Source organism: Lineus longissimus, chromosome 2 (assembly GCF_910592395.1).
Source record: "Lineus longissimus chromosome 2, tnLinLong1.2, whole genome shotgun sequence".
In the NCBI taxonomy this organism is placed as follows: domain Eukaryota; kingdom Metazoa; phylum Nemertea; class Pilidiophora; order Heteronemertea; family Lineidae; genus Lineus; species Lineus longissimus.
The window spans coordinates 4,512,615-4,534,105 of NC_088309.1; the positions used below are offsets into that span (position 1 = coordinate 4,512,615).

At 41.4% G+C, this 21,491-nt stretch overlaps 3 protein-coding genes across 4 annotated transcripts; 1 reads left to right on the forward strand and 2 right to left on the reverse strand.

Annotated features, from left to right (window-relative positions):
• Positions 1-3,370: 3,370 nt before the first annotated feature.
• On the reverse strand, positions 3,371-11,527 carry LOC135502753 (FACT complex subunit SSRP1-like). 2 transcript variants are annotated; one of them, XM_064795800.1, is made up of 17 exons: positions 11,451-11,527; positions 10,660-10,722; positions 10,033-10,215; positions 9,714-9,819; positions 9,260-9,453; positions 8,880-8,974; positions 8,558-8,693; positions 8,030-8,133; positions 7,458-7,586; positions 7,033-7,254; positions 6,674-6,752; positions 6,238-6,407; positions 5,837-5,993; positions 5,414-5,629; positions 4,899-5,026; positions 4,386-4,599; positions 3,371-4,068 (listed from the first exon to the last, which is right to left on the reverse strand). In XM_064795800.1, exons 2-17 carry the CDS (start codon positions 10,711-10,713, stop codon positions 3,961-3,963), a joined length of 2,295 nt encoding a protein of 764 aa, XP_064651870.1. In that variant the 5' UTR covers positions 10,714-10,722; positions 11,451-11,527; the 3' UTR covers positions 3,371-3,960. The 2 variants fall into 2 exon arrangements, with proteins under 2 accessions (XP_064651870.1, XP_064651880.1); XM_064795810.1 differs by lacking the exon at positions 11,451-11,527 and adding an exon at positions 11,224-11,241.
• A 303-nt stretch (positions 11,528-11,830) lies between these two features.
• Positions 11,831-16,357, forward strand: LOC135502761 (uncharacterized). The gene is made up of 6 exons (XM_064795824.1): positions 11,831-12,168; positions 12,345-12,491; positions 12,704-12,823; positions 12,917-13,123; positions 13,468-13,617; positions 14,055-16,357. The coding sequence occupies exons 1-6, from the start codon at positions 11,989-11,991 to the stop codon at positions 14,232-14,234; spliced, it is 984 nt and encodes a 327-aa protein (XP_064651894.1). The 5' UTR covers positions 11,831-11,988; the 3' UTR covers positions 14,235-16,357.
• A 969-nt stretch (positions 16,358-17,326) lies between these two features.
• LOC135483555 (transmembrane protein 17-like) lies at positions 17,327-19,737 on the reverse strand. The gene is made up of 4 exons (XM_064764527.1): positions 19,632-19,737; positions 19,050-19,153; positions 18,606-18,719; positions 17,327-18,143 (listed from the first exon to the last, which is right to left on the reverse strand). The coding sequence occupies exons 1-4, from the start codon at positions 19,732-19,734 to the stop codon at positions 17,832-17,834; spliced, it is 633 nt and encodes a 210-aa protein (XP_064620597.1). The 5' UTR covers positions 19,735-19,737; the 3' UTR covers positions 17,327-17,831.
• Between the last annotated feature and the right edge of the window lie 1,754 nt (positions 19,738-21,491).

Consider the following 21,491-nt stretch of genomic DNA (forward strand, 5'->3'; position numbering starts at 1 on the left):
GTCATATACGGCTTGATTGTGACATTGTCCTGCTTGAAAGGTACTTACTGAAAAGCAGGGGAGGGAATAGAAGGGAACTAGGCCTCGCGGACAAAATGCAATGACGGTTTGGCTGTGATGATGAAAGGTTCATCCCTGAAGTCACGGGGAAAGTGACGATTCTGACTTGAATGTGTCTTTGTCCTGCCTTGAAAGGTACCTCTTGAAGGCAGGGGCAAAGTCCATTACAGCATAATTGTGACATTGCCTTGTCTTGCACACTGAAAGCACAGGGAAGAGACCGACCAAGTACTCGCTGACATCATCCCATATACTGCTTGACTGTGATATTGTCCTACCTTGAAAGGTACATCCTGAAGGTACAGGGAGGAGTTAAGCAAGTGCGCCCAACCCACAACTACAGCTCGATTGTGACGTTCACATGCATTGAAAGGTACATAAATGCACTGATAGGCACATCTTAAAGTCACAGAGGAGAGAAGAGAGCAAAGACTCCCTGTCATTCAGTTGAGATATGTCTCAAATGAGGCGTTATTCTGTCATGAAAGAGACATCCGGAAGACACTGGGGAGAGAATGAAGCAGGGACTCCCTGACATTCAGTCCATGAATGTGCACTGTCCTTCGTGGGATAGGCTCAATTTAATAGGGTGACGATAACAAGGACATGCACTGTATATGACTTGATTGTGACGTTGTCCTGCTTGCAAGGTACTTGCCAAAGGACAGGGGAGAGAAGGAGACAAGACTTAGCTGACATTAATGCAATTACGGCTCGACTGTGACGATAAAATGTTCGCCCTTGAAGTCACAGGGCAGAGAAGAGCATTTAGTTGGCTTGAATGTGTTGCTGTCCTGCCTTGTAAGGGGATCTTTAAGTCACCTGGGATCAAGAAGAGAGCAAGGACCCCTACTGACATTCACTAGAAATACGCATCGTTGTGACGATGTCCTGCCTTGAAAGATACATCCTTGAAGTCAAAGCGAAAAGAAGACAGCAAGGACGCTCTGCCATTCACTCCAGTACGGCTTGAATGTGACGTTGTCCTTGCCTGTTGGATTGAATGTCAGAGAGTCCTTGTCCTCTTCTCCGCCTGTGTCTTCAGGATGTTCCTCAGGGCAGGACAAAGTCACAGTCAAGCTGTCAATGAAAGATGGTCAGGGATTACTTGTCCTCTCTCCCCCTCCCCGTGACTTTAAGGACAACGTCAATCAAGCCAAATTGTGAGACTTGTATATGTCAGATTGTCCTGGCTTCATTTTCTCTCTTGTGCGTTCAGGGTGTACCTTTCAATGCAGGACAACGTTAAATTCAGGCCGTATTGAAGTGAGTGTCATGAAGCCATTGCCCTCTTCTCCGTCTGTGTCTTCAGGGTGTCCCTTCCAGGGCAGGACAGTGTCACATTCAAACTGTATTGAATGATTGCAGGGGATTCCTTGTCATCTGTTCCTCTCCCTGTGACCTAAAGGACTGTCAATCAAGCCAAATTGTGAGTTTATGTCAGGTAGTCTTTGCTACATTTTATCCTGTGTTCTTTCATGAGGCACGTTTCAAGTGAGGACAACGTGATATACAATCACAATCGAATATGAGAGAGTCCTTACTGACCCTTCAAATGTGAGTTCAAGTTGTACCTTTCAAGCTATGACATCGTCGCTATTATGCCGTATTGAACTCAATGTCAGATCTCTCTTCTCTACGCTGTTCATTCAAAAGCTATATTTCAAGCCAGGACAAGGTCACAATCAAGCTGTAATGGAGACGAAGGCGAAGTGTCTTCTGTCCCCTGTGCTTAAAGATCAACCTTTCAGACAGGTAATGTCACATCCAAGCTATATTGGGGTGAATGTCAAGGAAGCCTTTCGCCTTCTCATCCCTGTGACTTTGAGATGTACTCAGCTCAGGCAATACGCATGGATGTGCGTTGTCCTTCATTGGGTAGGCTCATCATTAAAGTCACAGGGGTGAAGCTGACTCGGAATCCTTAACATTCATTCCGTACGGCTTGAAAGTTACGTTGTCCTGCTTGAAAGGAACTCACTGAAGGACAGCTCGAATGTGCCATTGTCCTGGCGTATTGGAGTGAATGTCAGGAAGCCCGTGCACTCTTCTCCGCCTGTGTCTTCAGGATGTCCCTCAGGGCAGGACAACGTCACAGTCAAGCTGTCAATGAAAGATTGTCAGGGATTACTTGTCCTCTCCCCCCCCTCCCCGTGACTTTAAGGACAATGTCAATCAAGCCAAGTTGTGAGACTTGTATATGTCAGGTTGTCCTGGCTTCATTTTCTCTCTTGTGCTATCAGGGTGTACCTTTCAATGCAGAACGACATCACATTCAAGCCGTATTGGACTGAATGTCAGGGAGACATTGCTCTCTTCTGTAATTGAGCCTACAAGGCAGAGCAAGGGCATGATCAAGCCGCATCTAGTCAATATCACGGGAGTACTGTTGCTCCCTTTCTTCCCCATTGCCTTCTGTATGGCCCTTTCAAGCCAGAACTACGTCGTCCTAAGGCAAGCCGTAATGGAGAAAATGTAAGCGAGTGTATGCTCTCTTCTCCCCCTCTGCCATCAGGATGCGCCATTCAAGGCAGAACAGCGTCATATTCAAGCCGTTTCGGCCTGAATGTTAAATAGCCATTCTCTCGTCCCCTCTCTTCTCTCCCGGCCCATGCCCTCAAGGTGTATTCTTAAAGACCGGACACTATCACAATCAAGCTATGTTTGCGCCCGGGAGCCCTTGCTTCTGTCTCTTCCCTGTGATTTCTTGGTGTTCACTTCAAGACGGGGCATCTTTACAACACTGATATACTCGAATTAATGTCAGTGGGTCCTTGCTCTCTTCTCTCCTCTGTCACTTCAAATGCGCTTTTCAAGGCAGGACAACGTCACAATCAAGCCATATAAGGCTGTGTGATTTCAAGATGTAATTTTCAAGGCAAGACAACCTCACAATCAAGCCGTATAGGACTGAATATCCGACAGGGCGTCCATGCCTTAGCTTCAGGATGTACCTCAAGGCAGGGCAACGACATTTGGACCGTATGTGAGAGAGTCTTCCCGGCTTCTCGGCTCCTTTCTCTCCATCATGAATGCCTCCAAGTGACCATTCACGGCAGGCAAGCGAGCCATTCCTCTCTTTCCACACAACAGTAAAATGTGTAGTTTCTTGTTAGCCGTCTATTGAGTAGCGCTCTAGGTTTCAGAAACTCCAAAAAAACGTCTTTGCCAGAACAACTGCTGAATCAACACTGACATACTGTGAGGACCGAGAAATCAATGATTTTAGGAACTACTGTGAGGGGGGGGGGGCCGTGCATGAATAAAAAAAACAACTCCCTAATGAGACCTTAAATAATGGCAATATGGTATGTGCGTATTAATACAGAGCTCTCACACGGCACGCGGATTGACCTTCATGACCTTCCTTCAGACATTCCAGCGCCAGTAGGCCTACTGTATTTTCTTCTGTATCGTATCATCCTCATTCACTACACCAGTTGAGATATTCATCGTACCGGTACGTCACCTCGCTGACCTTCTTGTCATTCACTATCGCTAGCGGAATGTTTTAACAAGTCATTACTTGTGCGTATGGTGATAACAATTCTAGGACAAGTAAATACAGGCCATTACGTTTACTTTATTTTGAGTTTGACTGTACACTGAACACATGGTCAAAAGCACATGACGTTGAACACAAACTGGCAAACCAAACATGATAACTTCAAGTCATTTTCCTTACTAGACTACATGTACATATATGTTGAGCAGGCTAAATTACAAGCAGGAGCCATGAAGGCTGGGTCTCTCTTATCTCACAGTAACTATTCATGCTTGTTTTTTCCACTCCATTCCTTCAAATCCATGAATGAGCTTGTCTAGTCAAAGATGTTTACAACCAGACAATAATCAGATCAAAAACGTTATTTTGTCCGATGTTGTAGCCTTAATGTTTATTCAGTCCGATCCACCAGATGACTCCAAATCAGACTTGGCATCAGAACTAGCTTTTGATCCCTTGCCCGATGATGGTGGGTCACTCAGGATCTCTTCCTCTGACGGCAACTGAAAGGCAGCATGACGACATGAATTATGCATTGGCATACATCACTCGTTGTGACTTTGTCCTCATAAGGCCAATTCGGGACGAATGGAAGTTACGATATAACACCACAGAACCTCTTTTCATGCAACGAAGCAATGATAAAGATGATCAATTTTGCCCTTCCACTACAAAAAGGGGTTACATTTTCACAACCCAGAAAGGTTTTCTTTGGAGGAATATAATAAAGGTGTGAGAAGACTACTTTGAGGAGACAAAATCTTCCTTCTTACTTCAATCAATCTTAAGATGACAAAGCAAACTAGAAGAGTCCACAAACCTCCAACTCCTCTTCTTCGGATGCATCTTTCTTCCCTCTTTTACTCTTCCTCTCCTTTTTTGCCTTCTTCTTCAAAGGCTTATCACTATCTGACGAGTTTGACCCAGATGAACTCGAGATGAACTCCTTGCTCTTATAGTTCGACCCAGCACCGGCATGGCCCTCCTTCTTTGGACTCTTAGACGAAGTAGGAGATTTCTTCTTGCCTGGTTTACTGGATGGGATATTAAGATATTAGTTCTAGGGAGGGAGGTCTAGATGTAGGTCATGGGAGGCTCACTAGAAAAGCATCCACCATTCATATCACTAAATTTAGTTTCATTTACAGGAAATGGCAACTGTTCGAATAATTCCTAATGTCAGAAGCAATGGGACAGGTCAGGTACAATGTATCAGACTAGTCAAAGTCATCTCAACCACAAGACCATGGCACCCCATCACAAGGAAATTGCCGGACATCTCGCAAAACAGAAACCAGAGACAAGGGATTATGCCGTCCTTCAATTTTCTTACCGTTCTCTCTTAGCCTTGGGCGACCCTTCCTCTTCATCAAAGTCAGCAGCCTCCACTTTGTTGGCCTCATACTCTGCCAAAGCAACCTTGTACTCCTCCTTTGCTTTTACAGCAAGCTTCTCATATTTCTGAAATTTTAGTTACAAAAACCTATCTCATTCCAAATTTTTATTTCAATCGTCCCTTTTCAGACTTCACTGCATATGGATGTTCCTTCGAGTGCGTAATGCAGGTACATGTATCTGTGAATGACGTAATTCCAGTTAACTGTTCTTTACTACCCATGTCTTATCATGCATTAACTCAAAAAATTCACCAATTCAATTGGCATTCAGAAACCAGACACTACATGTAACTTATCAGACGAACAAGTTACTTTGGTAAAGTAGTTGCGGCCCTGAGGACATGTTGAAGGCATCCCGGGGAACTTGTCCTTTTGGCAACTGCATAGAAAGCCAATAACTCGACCACTGGGTTGTGGAAGTAGAACAACTGAGGGTAATCCAAAACCTTACCGCTTTTTCCTCGGCAGTTATCACTCTCCACATCTCACCACCTTTTCTCGACACTTCTGTGATTGGGATGCCCGGGTACTCCTCCTTAATCTGCTCGCGGTGGTCATTCAACCAAAGGAAGTACGCCGCCATTGGCCGCTTGGGAGCATTCGGATCCTTCTTCGTTCCTTTCTTCTTCCTCCGTTCTTTCTTTTCCTTCGGTTCTCGTTTCACAGGCTGAAATGGTGAGTTGATGATATCTACAAAGATCAGTACATGTAAGTTGGTGACAAAGTTCATAACTTGTTTACTCCCAACTCATAAAGGATGATTAAGAACAACATGCAAATATTGTACCTGTTGGTATCATTCAAGTGTTATGGCTTAAGTACCGTGGCTTAAATACTGCCTCTAATGAACTGCAGATCTTCCTCATTAACTTACAGGAGCCTTCGCTCTTTGTTCCCTCTTCTTCTCCCTCTCCTTGGCCTTTTCTTCATTTCTTGACCGTCGCCGGGCCTTTTCTTCTTCATCAACGCTCGACCCACCCGAACCTTCATCCTCGTCTTCATCAGTTGTCGTGGCAACGTTACTGTCATATCTAAGACAAGGACAGGGACATAGTTCATGAGTGTTCAAGTGTTTGGGAAAATGGACAAGTGGACAAGAGCTTCATATAGACACAGTCGGAAATCAATGAATTGACTGACTTTATAACGTAAGCACCAACATGCACAGTTTTCTTGAATATTCATCATAGCTCATAGGGGATTAATCATATAAAAAGCTGCAACTCTGTCACCTATCTTTTCTTCAATTCACACAAGATGATCAAAGTGACTTACTCTTCAGCAACATCACTTCCACTTCCTTCTGGTTTGAAAGAGACATCAGAGCTGTCGTCGTCGTCGTCATCCTCATCGCGCAGTTTTCCCTCACGCTTCATCCTCTCGAGGTAGGCATCGTGGTTGTCCTCATCATCACTTCCACCCATATCCTCTGCGTAGACACTTCCCTAGAACATAAGAAGATAGTTGACATTTTATGTGGAGGGAGAATTTTTGCTTCACTTCACGAATACTACATGGTTTAAAGTACAGAAAAATGAACATGTACATGTACAGGGACATCTGCCACCTAACTGAAGGCTGTTCCGTGTCTGTAGCTATTATGGAACATCTTGCTCAATTGCATCCCTTGACATTCAAGACCAAGAAAGATTCAGAGTTGAAATCACAAACAAACAGTTCTAAAAATGTGAACGTGGTGAACAGCACTTACCATCTTCTTACTGCCTCCAATGTTCTTTACTTGCAGCTTCTTTGCCGATACAAAATCATAAAGTTTCCCATATTCATCCCTGAAACATGAACAGAAACACCTGATGTCATTCTGTAAGTCAGTGATAGCAAATGATGGGTCTGAATTATAGCAGTCTTGATTCTATGTCTAAGTTCACAATCATGCCTTGGCTTTGAACCAATGTCTGCTTACTAATCTGTGGATTATGCTTGCAATAGCACAAGGCACAACTTCACTTTCATTTCACAAGCTTGGTGGCAAAACCTGATGTACAAGTACACTGTCCTTGCTATAGGACTTGCCTTGCACCACCTGAAGTATCATCATGTTTCACTTACTTCTCAATACTACTGAATGTATACATGGTCCCTGCTTGCGTCTCAATCTCAAAATCAAACGAGCGAGAACTGCCGGCACTTCTGGCAAAGTTGACACTTCCAATCTCGTCAAATCTGACATGAATGGGTGGTTTATGGACGAACATGAAGCCCTTCTCTAATGGGTACAAGTATCCAGAACTGGCCTTGAATGAGCAGACGACAGCTTGTGTACCTGAATGGCTGAAATGGAAAAGAAGCAGATTTTTAGAACAGCAATGTCGATAGAGACAACAGGATGAAAAAATTTTCCAAACATTTATCACATCGTATCATTTTTCTCAAACTTGTTTACAGACACAACAAATATTGAACCTTGTCTTTCATCTCAAGTCATACTGCACGTTCCATATCTGGACAACACAGAAAATAATTCAACAACTTACCCCATAAAACTTCCCGGTACTGTAATCTTCCTTGTCAGAAGCGCCTTCATTACACGACTGATTATTTCATAACTTGGGCCGCTCATTTCCTTGGTCAGTTTTCCTTCATATTTCTCTTCAAGTTCATCCCTGTAACAAACATGACAGGACTTCCATTGTAGTCGCTTTAGGCTAACACAATAGGCACTGGTATACATTCCGATCAAGCCCAGACCACTAAACACAGGTTGTGTGACAATTATGGTTCGGTGCCAATCGGGGTTGTTGACCTAGCGTGACTCCTGTTATTTAGGCAGAGCAGTTATTTTCAAGCTAGGCATGTTTTCACTTGTCTTTTGCTTGCCCTGACATTGGAACCAGGTACAAAGAATATTGGTTTTGTATCTCATTCAGAGTAGGGGCAACCAAGTAGAGCCCATGGTCACAAGAAGTGAGGAAGTGCCAGACACCACCCCATGTTGACAACGAGAATAACTTTGATCCCAAACAATGCTAGGAGAGGACACCGCTCTTGATAGGATGAACAGGACTTCTGCGCGATGACAAGTCTAGGATAACAAAAGGGAACTTACTCCGGTATGGCTAATTCTAACGTCATCTCTTCCTCCTTCTGGAACAACAGGATCAGGAATGGATATCTCGTCTGTCCCTGCTTGAGGGGTGGGTCTAAACTCACCTAATAGAAGAAAGGAGGAATGTCAATTCATTAAGAAAATTGCTAGCAACTTCATAGGGAGGGATGAGACTCCTCCTGTTTCAGATCAGTCCCATAGTGGTTAGAGTGCAGGGTCCATAATCAGAAGGTAGTGGATTTGACAATACAAAGGATTACTGCCGCTTCATCTTTATGTCCTAGAGAAGGACACCAGATCCTACATTTGTGATACTTCTTGCCACCCAAGCGTATAAATTGGCACCAAGCTCGCTTGGGAAGTTAACCAGGGATGGGAACAGCATCCTGACAGATAGAACCATGTACTCCGAGTTGTAGGATGCTGCAAAAATGGGATAAGCTTCAGCCTGTTTAGCAGTGTCGGCAGACTTTAAACAAACAGCTTCATGGCCCTGGGATGAAGACTAAAAGGCTTTGAGTAACTTACCACAAAAAACATTTGTCGTCCATCTTTGTGTGGTAACAGGAATAATCGCAGAATTGTTTTGTGTGGAATTTTATAATCGTATGTTTTTCCATGAAGTTGAATGAAGGTCCCAAATATTTTGATGTCGTACCGACCTCTGGAACAAAAACAAGATTGATGTTAAGTTCATGAAACTGGAAAGTGTCTGGTGATAATAGTTCACTAGCCAATATGAAACATTCTGATGAGGTCAAGTCATAGTCATACGCATGGATATGCAGTTCAGTACAGTTCTCATAAACATTACAATAACAATTTACTCAATACTTGAACTTTTTTATACCTTGGCGTGAGACACTGTATTTCTTCAAAGATTGCCAATGCATCGCCGGTTGCTTGAATAATGTCGGCTTTTCCCATGATTCTTTCGTGAAATTCCTGAAAGAACAAAGACACAAATCATAAAATTTCAAATTCAGTTACTGCCATGTTTTAATAAGATCACAATGCATTGCTCTCTTTGCTCAATTTTAAAATGTAGAAAACACATGGCTCTTTATGTTGACAATGCACTGGTATGATAAACTATTTTTTACAAAACTCCTCCCCCAGTCTTCAGTGTATTAGGTCCACCCAGTAGAACTACCAATAAAGAAGGGTTGATGGTGGTAACTTTCTATGTGAAGGGCAGCCTGGTTGAATTGAGGGCTGGATTTAACTTACGGCAACAGGGTCAGCATCCGGAGATGTTGTATCTGGTGGGACGTGGAACCTCATCTCCATCAATGAGACAGCTGCATCGTCGTTTGGATGAAACTCCATCGTCACCTCATTTTTACCGACCCTGCTCTGCGAGACGTTATACAGTGGTACATCAAAGGCCAAGTTGTTGCCAACTTCTAATTCCAGCGCATTTCCTAAACGTAAAAAAGGGGTCTGTGTAATAACAATATCTCTCACAGATTAAAGATTTTGAACAAGTGTACAAGCAGTGTAACAGATCTCCTCGGGCAAAATGCACCAGTTTGGTTTTTTTAACTCTGGGGCCATCCTGTTTACAGCCAGAATACGTGCACAGAAATTCGTAGTTTTTGCTCAGACCAAGTCAGTGTTGTTGTGACAAATAGAATTTTATGTCAATGTTGCTGAAATTCCCCACTTTGACATCATGACTTACCCACAAACTTTGCTGCTCCCCAATTCCATCCCTTGACCGATAGATCCTTCTTGACTATTTCTAAATCACATGTTTTGTTGAAGAACGTGGACAATTTGCTAAAGTCCTAAAAAGACGAAGAGAAAATTTAGATTATTCTCTGCAGCAGTAGCCTATAAACACAGCAAGTAATTGTGGACAATAACATTTAACAAGCCAATGATTTCGTCAGTCAGCAAGTGCACTGACAAAGATAAACACTGATCGTTTAAGAAAGGGAACAAATCCCGGTCTCTGTTGATGGTTTGTTGACATTGTCTAAATATTTCATAATACCTACACTCTCCTTTAAGCCATCGTATCTGTAGACACTGGAACCAGTCACGACCTTGAGGCAGTGACCCCTGGCTCTAATCAACCACTGGATCTTCTCAATATCTGCCGTTTGGTACTGGTCAACAATACCAGTCTTTATATTCTTGAATGTCACATTAGAGGACTGCAACTTCAGGCGACCAGGTGTCTACAACATAATGTTTGCTATTATCATTCTCTCTCTCATCAAATAGGAACTTTGTGACAGATTTTTGGGTTACGACAAATAAAGTTCTCATCAAAATACCAAATGATTTTACTACTGGCATCTTTCTCAGCCATTATGAGTTGGGTAGCTTATCACGTGTTTCAATCCCAACACAGGAAAATGTACTGACCCCCTCCCTCCCCATGCTTTGACACTGCCGGACAGCATGAACTATTTTAACTCACAACAAGAATAACATGTCATGCCTATTCTAATACCAGGAGTTTCTAAATGTTGGTGCCAGTGCTATGCCATATGTGTTCTTGCTAATTGCTATATTGAGTATGGATGGAAGATCATTCATAAAACCCGCCTGTTCTCTCTTCACACAGTAAAATTTTTCATCGCTATTGCCGACGATTTTGACATAGACCTTGATCTTACCATGCAACCACGGACTTCCTGCAGAACATCTGGATACTCCAGGGCATCTCCCATGATATCAAACTGGAAAACATAGAAACAGACTACAAATGACAATACTTCTCCTTGACCTTTGGTTTACGGTACATTGTACCCTAGGTGAGCAGAAGGAGTCACACTCACAGTCGTGACAGCGATGCTGACAGGAGGAGTGTGACGAGCATACAGCTCCAGTCCAGGCGCTGCCATACTATTTACCAGGTCAGGTAGCGTACATTCCTATTAAACAAAAATAGGCCTAGGTCAGGTAGCGTACATTCCTATTAAACAAAAATAGGCCTAAGGCCAAGCCCAAGGGTACCGAGGGCAAGACAGAGAGCGACCAGAGAGTTTTGAGTTCAACTGGGTCAAACAGACATCCTCATCTCATCTCATGAATCAGGCCAACTTAGGAGAAGTATTTCTATGTCTAGTAGACCCTACTACTACTAGTAGGCTACAGCATAATTGCAGAGCACAATCACTCAGTAGGCCTAATCATGTGATGCAGAACTGTCAGAATAGGGAGAATTAGGCCTAGCATACTAAGCCTAGCACCTAGCATGCTAGGCTATGGTGTGGAGGACTAGGTCTAGGACTAGGTCCTCTACGCCAGCCCATCTGATTGTGATTGACTGAGATTTGATGACATTTCAGATTTCTGATTTCATTTGTCAATGATTCGTTACAACTTTCATTCCACATGTTCCAAATATTCAGATAATTCCCGCATACGTCTTGAATTTAAATATAATTCATTTATTGTTACTTACTACACTGTCGACTGTGTGCAATATCGGCAGATTTTGCAATGCGTTGTTGGGATAAGCAGCACGAAAAGCATGGAGAAGCCAACTTAGAGGCTCGAAGGGATATGGACTCAAATTGTGATTATAATGGATAGTTATTTGCACAGTTTCTTGAAAATATTAAAGCGTTTCTTTCAATTGACAATCAATTTTGATTTGTATAACAGATAAAAATCTTTTTTGATACCATATAATGCACCAGTAGTACCAACTCACCTAAACTACCATCACCGCAGCTACCAAATCCCTTTCATTTGTCTCAAGCTATTTCGCGCGAAAGATTTTACAGACACCCACCCTGACAGGCACCTGCCAATGCGTTGACAACAATCAACGCTAGGTGTCGCCTCTATTAATTGAAAAGTGTCTTTGTTGCGACTGGACTTTGCTCACCCTTCTGTGACATAATCCAGCATAATCATTGACCTCAGCCAAAGTTCCCAAACGCGGGCTATTCAATTTGCGTCTTTGACCTCCCGATTTGCTCTGCAGAACGTTTGATATGGAGTTCAAGCTTCCAATATCGCAACTGGCCATGACTTTTGTGCCATGTTTGCTTGTTTTCCTCACTGTTTTCATGAGCAGGAAGAGTTACTTCTTGGTGTGCGGCCTCCTATGCTTTTTCTATAGTGTGGGCTACACCGTATTCCCTGAGCATCTTCTCAAGTTATCCCTTGGGCGGGTAAGACCAGGCCTAAACAATACAATAATAGTGTAATAGCAATTTAAATTTGGGTTCAGAACACTTCAATAACCAGGTATCAACTTATTTTAGTTGGGCTTTTTTGCAGCGACCTCTTCTTCCAGTCTTTTGATTCATCTTTTATTATCTATTCTTTGCCTTTGGTTATGTTTCAGTTGGCTGGTCTGACCATTGATCACTGGACACAATATGTCTTGCAGCAATTGGGAGTGGTTGCATTTGGGACATGTTGCGTCTTCTTTTTCTACCGGAATTCAAGTGATGAGCGTGTCAGCAAATTGGTTCTGTCAACATTTGCACAGGTATGATACCATTATACCAATTATTTTGTTTTAAATACATGTAGGGGCCTACCATGGTTAAGTAACTGTTTAGAGTTAGTGCACTGTGCCTTGGTTTGGTGGCAATGGTTAGGCATTCATAATGGCTTGGGCTGGTGCAAAATGAGCACTCAATTCAGTGTGTAGGTGAAATCATATCTTTCTTAAATTCTTTTTTTCATTTCATTTTCCAGGCATTGGTGGGGGAATTGGTGGCTTTTGGATGCTTACAGATGAGGGTTTCGAAAAATGTCCCAGTTCTTAGCAAAGATGGAAAACTGATGCCTGCAACTGGTCTGCAGCTTCCTTCTGAGGTGAGTTTTGTGTTACTTTATCTGACCTGGTGGCATATATATGGCCACTAAAAGATCACGTTTTAAGTTAAATATTTAATGATTGTTTTTCAGGATTTCTGTGTCATGTATTCAGGAGTCACCATTTTCCTCATCACTACTCTGGCACACTATCTGAGAAGTCCATCTCCAAAACCCCAGGCTCCTGCAAGATATGATACCCAGATGGGGGTTCACAGGACTATCCTCAGCTACAGCTTGTTGTTTTCTGCCTTGAATTGTCTGACGAACGTTGAATTGACATTGCAACTCTTTTCGGGGGTAAGTAGCTCACTACCACGTCCTTGGTACATCTGCATCCACTCTAATAACGTGAAACAGACAAGTGACATCAAAGATGGAGTTAAGTTCAATAGTACTGTGTAGTTATGTGGCATGGCAAAGATTCTCAGTGGAACTGAAGAGCCTTTGCTGTCCTACCAGGCCTGTGTTTTTTAAAAAAATCAAAAAGCTACTAGTCCAGTGACCAGGTGACATGGTTGGCCATCTGTAAAATAATCATTGTAAACAAAAATTGTTCATCCTCAACTTCAGACAATATCAGAACTTAACTTAAATGCAAAATTTCTAATCTTAATCTCTAAATTTGGATGTTTTACTTTTAGAGTGAGGCCAAGGTCCGAGTGGATGATTTCATTTGCTTCACTGCCCAGTTGATGGGAGTGATCCTTTTAGCCCAGGTATCAATGGTTCAAGGTTCCGCTGATTTCGTCAACAAAGATGACCAGGCAGCCATCTTCAAGAGCAATGCTGTTGTGAGTAGATTCATTTGCATTAGGGCACCTTTAAAGGGGACTAAGGGGAGAAGCTAGGCAGTCAAATTGGTGGTCTTCTGGTGACGAGTACATGTAGATGCATTTAGGACCAGGAGCTTAGGTTGTGTTAGATTCACCAATAATTACAATCCTATCAATACAAGTGGGCGTACATGTAGTTTAATTGTACTGTGACAGAGACAGAGACACCTATCTGTACCTTCGTGTAACTTCATCTGACCTATCTAATACACGATGCATGCTCCAGTATAAAGAGGTATGGCCTAAGTGCTTAGTTTACGTACCGGATTATTCATCAAAGGGGGTTAGAAAAAAATTAGAAGTTATCAATTGGGGTTGAAGACCTTTAGTTATTTATTGGAATATCAGTACATGTTTTACTTAATCTTTGATAAAGAGTGTTTGCCTTTTTTCAGTTGATGCTGGTATCCTTGGGTATCAGCGCATACCATGCTTTCCATGTTATGAAGCTCCCTACCAAATTGTTGGTGGCCTGCACGATTTTCGACGTCGGTATTCTGATCAACAGTGTTGCTGCGATCGTTCGTGCGAGTGGGATGGAGCTTGACTTGAAAGAATCCAAGAAACGAAAATAAACGCTCGCAGTACCTGATTGAGGATTGTAACGATTGTATAAGGCCTCAGCCATTCATTTAAAATGTGAAATTGAATTTGAGGTTTTTCACTTATTAAAAGAATATGCTTTATATAGCCTAAACATTGCTGTTGTGTACACCAATATAGATATACTCTATAGATCAGTTTTCATCCCATAGACTTGATATCACATGTAAGAGGTAATATATCCATAGAGTCCATAGTGTTATTTACCATTCACTTCATGAAATAAACGTGGAGAAAAATATTTGGCAATGAAATTAAACAAAAAATTAGAATCATAATTTATCAAGCAACTAGTGGTTTTTTTTGTCTGAATGATGAGAATTGATCCGACCTGACTATTATTTTACCATTGTTTTTGTTAATACCTTCATCTTATCTTTGTAATTGGTCAGTATGGAAATGCAGGGATATAAGTCTTTTTTGAATATTCGTTGTTAGGCTTGTCCTGTATCCTCAGTGATTTAAAAAAGTTCTCTCAAATGCTGGATTGTAATAAAGGACAAAACCCAGATGTATCTATCCCTTTGCATGTATGATGTTGACTATATATTTGATGTTGTTTTTAAAATGTAAGTGTATACAGGGTGTCAAACATTCATGTAACACGCAATTTTGACTTGTTCAAACACTTTCGTTTGTAACATTTGATGTGTATTTTACACGTACACTAACAGTTATAAAAATTCGGATACCTGCAAAAAAGGTAGCTCACCCAAAAGTTTTATATGTATTGGTACATGTAAGTTTCGTATTGTGTTTTTGTGACACCCTGTACACAAGGGAGGTGCTAGATAAGTGCACATGGCAGCTCTCGCAACTCACTTTGAGTTATTCATCATTAAATCATTATTCATGCTGTAATACATATAGGATAATACATGTACACATATTGTCGTTCATTTTCTGTATTTCTGCATATGACATTTAGCACAGGCTTATAGGGAATTTATTATCTGCTTTGCATTAGTTTGTTTATTTGATAGCCTTAGCTTCTGCAATGTTTCAAAGTGCACAAGTGTGCTGTAAGAGACTACCTCAAAATAAGATTGGAGTGAACTTGTGTATCATATCAAGCAGGGCTTTTTTGGTGGTACATCTCCTAATACGATCTTAGTTACAATACACCACTCATCATCAAGCACAACTTCAAGTATGTACCAGTGTAGATGAACCAAGTCCCAGAAAATCATGAGGTGTGCCAAATTTACTCTTTTGATCGAAGTACATGTGGTTATACCATGACATCTATCATAATGTATAAAAAAAACCACAGCTGTTTTAATATCTTCATTCACTTTACATCTGTGCAGTAAAATGGTTAACAGTAGCATTAGTACTAGCATTTAGAATACCCTGTAGTAATCTGACACTTATTAGATTCGTGATTCATACATGTAGACATTTTTGAGTACATGTATACTCATTCGTTATTCATTTTCATGACATGAAATTTGTCATTTACAATGTATTCACTTTTTAAAGCTTCACAGTATACTTTATGTCTTTGAATCATACATGTACGTAGATGTGTTGTAGTTGATTGAATAAAATCTGTGTCATTTTCTTGTAGGATTAGCTTTTACCCCTTTACAATACATACTTGACACTCCTCAAGCATTTTTTGATGACAACAGACCTCCATTTCAGCAAAATCTGAAAGAAATTTTTCTTTTTGATTTTTTAGGACCGTGGAAATAAAGTGGTTTATATAATACGTACCTATAATGAGGCCATCTGGCATTAGCAGCATGTACAGAAACAGCAGTAATTGCCCCACATATCAGTTTGAATTCATAGAATATTAGTTGTGCACGTAAATCATTGGTTGTTCTCCGTCATAAATCTTTACACAAGGATTCTTTTATTATGTGCCATAAGGGGTTTTGTACTGCATACAAATTATTAAAAACCGGTATAAATGAATTTCATGTTAAAAAAATAATTTCTCAAAAGTATTTATAGGAGGACAAGCATAATGCCACATCATTACTACATTTACATGTATCAGGTGTTTGTTACAGTGTCAGTATTGGTACAGATTGTACAAGTATTCAATGTAAATTGTTCGTCTCTATATTAAATGTTAACTGTAAAATGAAGTGTCGGTCATTATTACTTCACAAGGTGTCCCAAAAACAGTATAGTTTGCCAAAAATATTTAGATTATTCAAGACTACAGTTGTGATGCCCTCTGAAAGCTGGACGAACAAGAAACCCCAAGAGGCAACTCTGATTCTGCTTACAGAAATGCTTAAATTATACAACTTAGACAAGCAGGCACATGACAATTACATGTACATGTAGTTGAGTTGTGATAACACTGAAAGCATTTTCACGACTGGTAAATTGGTTATCATACCCGAGCATACAGAGGAGGCTACCAACCTTTGGAAGACAGTTGGCATTCAGGGAAGTGTAAGATGGAGCCCAACCTTGACATCTAACAGGTGGTGGATAGACGGACCTCTCAACTATTTTCAAGAGGTATACGCCGAGAGGCCATACATGTAGATATCAAGGAAACTTTTCATTTTGCGTCTCCTATAATCTTGATCGAACACACTATACGGACAGGTATCTGCCTTTGCAGCTGTGGCTGTTCGAAGACATTTTAGATAGTGGAGGGGGCTTCAGTGAGAGACTTGGCCTGCCATACAGCTACAGAGCTGCAAGGACAATAGTGATGGCACGACACAAACACGACCACGCAACACCTGCTCTAAAGCCCATGTACGGGCAGCCATAGGAAATCGATGAGGTTTTCTTCCCGTCCTCCAGACAGTCACTCCTGATTTGATATTATCAGCAGTCTTTCAAGACTGTTGTCAATACCTCCATAGTTGGTGGTGTAGGAAAATTCCCTCCCCGAAAGGAGATAGAAAAGTCATTGAAGCTGACCGGTAAACCAGTATCCTCAAGGACAGTGTTCACGTGGAGGTCAACCTGATAATTTGAAAATATATTACAGTACATCATCTTCACCATGTATGTTGTATTAAAATATATTTGGAGGAGAATTAATCAGCGAAGAAATTGAACATCTTATATACGGACATATTTTATTAAAAATATAACTTACTACGTACATGCTACTTTCTCATATCAAAATTTTATCTACAACTTTGAGACCAATCCCAACCATATTTTTTACTAACTTTGAATTTTTGATGTTCATACTCAAGTCTGTTGAACATATTAATAAAAACACTTCTCTAGCTGCAAGCTTCAACTTTCTCATATCAAAATCTTATCTACAAGTTTGAGACCAATCCCAACCATATTTTCTACTAAATTTTTGATGTTCATACTCAAGTCTGTTGTACATATTAATAAAAACACTTCTCTAGCTACAAGAGAGTCAGACACCAAAAATATCACTCCTTTTTCTAATCTGCATTCTAATAGCCCGAATGAGTGGTCTAGACATGTGTGATATACAATCATGTATATCATGTAGTTTCAATCCTGGAATCTATCTAGGCCTTGTATCTACAATAGAACAACTAATAAATAAGACTTGACAACCAGTAATCTTAGGTTCGGATGTGAACATTTGGCATCCATGCACTCTAGGCTCTAGTCGCAGCATTTTTCCTCTTTGACTTCGCACCATTATTCTCATAAAAGTCAAGTCCCTCATTTCGATCTAAATTTTCCAAGTCATAAAACTGCTTCAAGTGGAATTTGGCAACTTGTAAATTCACCATGGCACGTATAGCAAAGTAACCAGCGATCACTTCAAAAAGGAGAAAGCACAACTGGATGATGTTGCAAGCTCGTTCAGGTGGCAGAATGTAGGCGCCATCATTGAAAAGAAGGACCAATGTCAATGGGATGCTGATAAGGATAGTTAACAGCCAGGAGCCAGCCAACTCAGGCACCTGAAAAAGAGAGGTTGAAAAAGAGTTTCAGCGCCAACAGAAGCAACAACTATATCCTCCAGCTGCTAAGACTATTCCAAAACAGAAAATGAATTCAGAACATTTCAGCTCATCAGTCTATGCAAACAACAGAGAGTTGCACTGAGCTATAAGCTATTATCTGCAATGTAATGTCATTATGCAATGTACACAAATCCCATCCCTCCGATTTTGAGTGAAGTCATGCCGATGTAAACATTGTGTGATGATGAAAAGTTTCAAAGGAGGCCTTTTACGCTTCCCAAGTCGTAGTTAGTTATTACTATACTCGTTGTAGTTCACCTTGTTCACGCAAACTCACAGCTGGGTGTTTCGATGCCCATCACAGGCCAAGAAGAGATCTTCATTGAAACAACAACTACCATTACAAAGTTCCACACTCATTCATATTCTGCCTTTCTAGTTCAACAAATTTGTGCTTACCTTTTCAGATAGGTTTCCTAGGTAACCAACATAAAGACGGATAATCTCAACAATGACAATCAGTATCACAACAGCAAGTTGGATGATCTTGTATAATGTGTCAAGGTAATTATACTGAAATAGAATAAGTTGACACTAGTTTATGAAATAAACAGTTCAAGAATGTGGATTCGCACGATCATGATGATATTGTCCCCCTAGTCAGGTTCCTCTGAAAAAACCTTCTGATGAAAGTTCTATGAGTAATAGCCTGAACAGAAGTTACTTTCTTAACATTGACCTTTAACTTTCACTTCATACTCGTTTTTGAACACTTGTAGCTTTGTATGATTCTATTTCTACAGAATCATTTGATCAGACCCAGGCATCGGTCTCAGAGTTACAGTGACAATATCTCATGCCATATTGGGTGTTAGCTGTTTTGGAAATTATAGAGCCTCTTACCTTCACGTATAAGCCAAGGATAGTATAAGCACACCAGAACGGAAAGTAAAATCCATTGAAGTAAAACGCCATCTGCAGAGGTAAACTGGAGACATATTCATTCCCTAAAAGGAAACATAGAAATCAGTGGACGCACTCACAGCAATGGGATGCATTGCCTCTTATCACTGCTTGCCCGCATCAATCACTCGATCGACTTGATCCAGTACTGGCAGTAGTAGGCCCTACTAGTAGTTAGATCGATGCCAGTAAGGCAGTATTATGCCCGCACACACCGACACCGACAGTACTGAATCAGGGCCAGGCAAGGCCCAGGGCCATGTAGGGGCAGTAAGGGGTTAAAACACTGTAAAATGGTTAGGTAGAAGAGGCATTAAGAAATCCAATGAGGACAAACATTCTTGAGTTGATCCCTAAGAGTAAGACACACTAGACTTAGAAAATCGTCCGGTATTCAATACCCTAGAAAACTATGGGTAAATTGTCCGAAAATAGATAGCATGGCGCTTGTTGTTATCCGAATTAACCCATCATATAAGATAGATATGGTAGATTTTAGGCAAAATGTGTGGATTAACATACCAGCTCGCAAAGCATGATGCTGTGAATTTTCTCGGTTGGTTTTAGAGACTGGGAACACTACATCTGTGAACTTTGTCACAGTTTTTCGTAGTGTGTCCGCCATGTTGTTTACATCAGAATGCCTTGCCGATCGGGAGTGTTCGGGGTTTTCCGGCAACGGAAAGTGCGCGGGAAATCTCTGGCGCGAATTTTGAATTTTCACATCGCCAGAAAACCGTTTTGAAAAGCCCTGAAAAGCGGCCTGATTCGTCTCAATAGTAGGATGAGATGAGATGAGAAATAATTGAAGCCTAACCGCGATGAAAACTACTTGCACTCAACCTGCAGGATAACAAGTTCAGCAATTCGCCATATATATAAGGTATATGGCTGGAGATCGATAACGGACCAGTCAACTGCCAACGATACGAACTTGTTTTGCCTGACCAGCAAAGCCATGAAAAATATTGACCCAATGAACTCGTTGTTGTTCACAACGGCCGTTTCGCAACAACAAGACACCCGGCGGACTATGCGACAATGATGCCAATTAGCGATGCCCCGCACAGTGTAATTGCCAATTACATAATGTCATGGTACCTGATCGATACGTTCTAGTTTTCAACAAGTATACATACGTAAATGAATTTTTTATATACCCAAAAGGGTCAATATATAATCGTGTTGTCGTAGATCATTTCACCAGTAGTATACATGCACAAAATCAAGAGCTCGACGATATCAAGAGTAAAGGGTAAGTGATGAGTAACTGAAGAGAAATAGACGCGAACTGTCTTAGCTTGATTTCATTGATGCTCACACTTATTATAATGTACCTTCTTTTTAGAAATCAACTTGATTAGTAATTGACCAAAAATATGCTTGAATAGTATCATTTAGGGCAATGGAGTCTCAGGAATATCTCGATCCGTACGCGTTCTGCAGTGATTAGTGAGTTTTCGCAAATTCCCTGAAACAACGTGAACGCCTATCTCATTGTTTGACCTCATGATAACGAAGTCGAACAATGGGATACCGTTCACGAACACGTTTCGGAGGCACCCTATAGAGATGGCTCATGTCGAAACTATACACGCTACCGGACGGTGTAGATGTCCGGGGAACAAGAGAACCGCCATAATCAGGCAAACTACAATAGACAGGGGCACTTCACGTTTTCAAAGTGGATATCATCTCGCGTTAATCTCAACTTTTTTCAGAAATATGGAAAACGGTAACCATGCAGCACAACCCCCGAATGTTCAGCCCTCATTGAAGCAGACACAGGTTGGATATGGACATATACCACCACCACCACCACCAGCGTATGTGCCAACTTCCGTTAATGGCCAACAACCGATGTACGGACAACAACCAACATATGGGCAACCAGCTTATGGACAACAACAACAGCACGGGCAATTCTGTCCACAAGTTTCGTTTGCGCAAAACCAAGGACCAACGGTGGTTATTCTAAATTCAAGGCAACCGCCGTCACAACAGAGAACGGACTGGGCAATGCCGACAGCGAAGGGCCCAGGGATCACCATGATAATCATCGCCGTCGTGAACCTTGCTGCTTTTGTCGGGATAGGGATAACCTCGGAGTGGTATCCAGAGTTCATAATAGACACTTTTCTGTTCGTCATTCCGGGAATCTTGGCAGTTGTCGGAGCCAGGCACCAGTCTACGCATGGTGTCGCAATCGGATGTCTCGTCATGTCGTGCATCGCTCTTAGCGCGGCTTGCGCACAGGTAGGACAGAGTTCATGAGATTGAAATACCACACCAGTCTTTAAAAATCCAAAGACAGTGTCGCAGTTGAGATAGGTCACTAAGCAGATGTTGGACGATTTTACGAGTGGGGGACTTGCGTGTCAA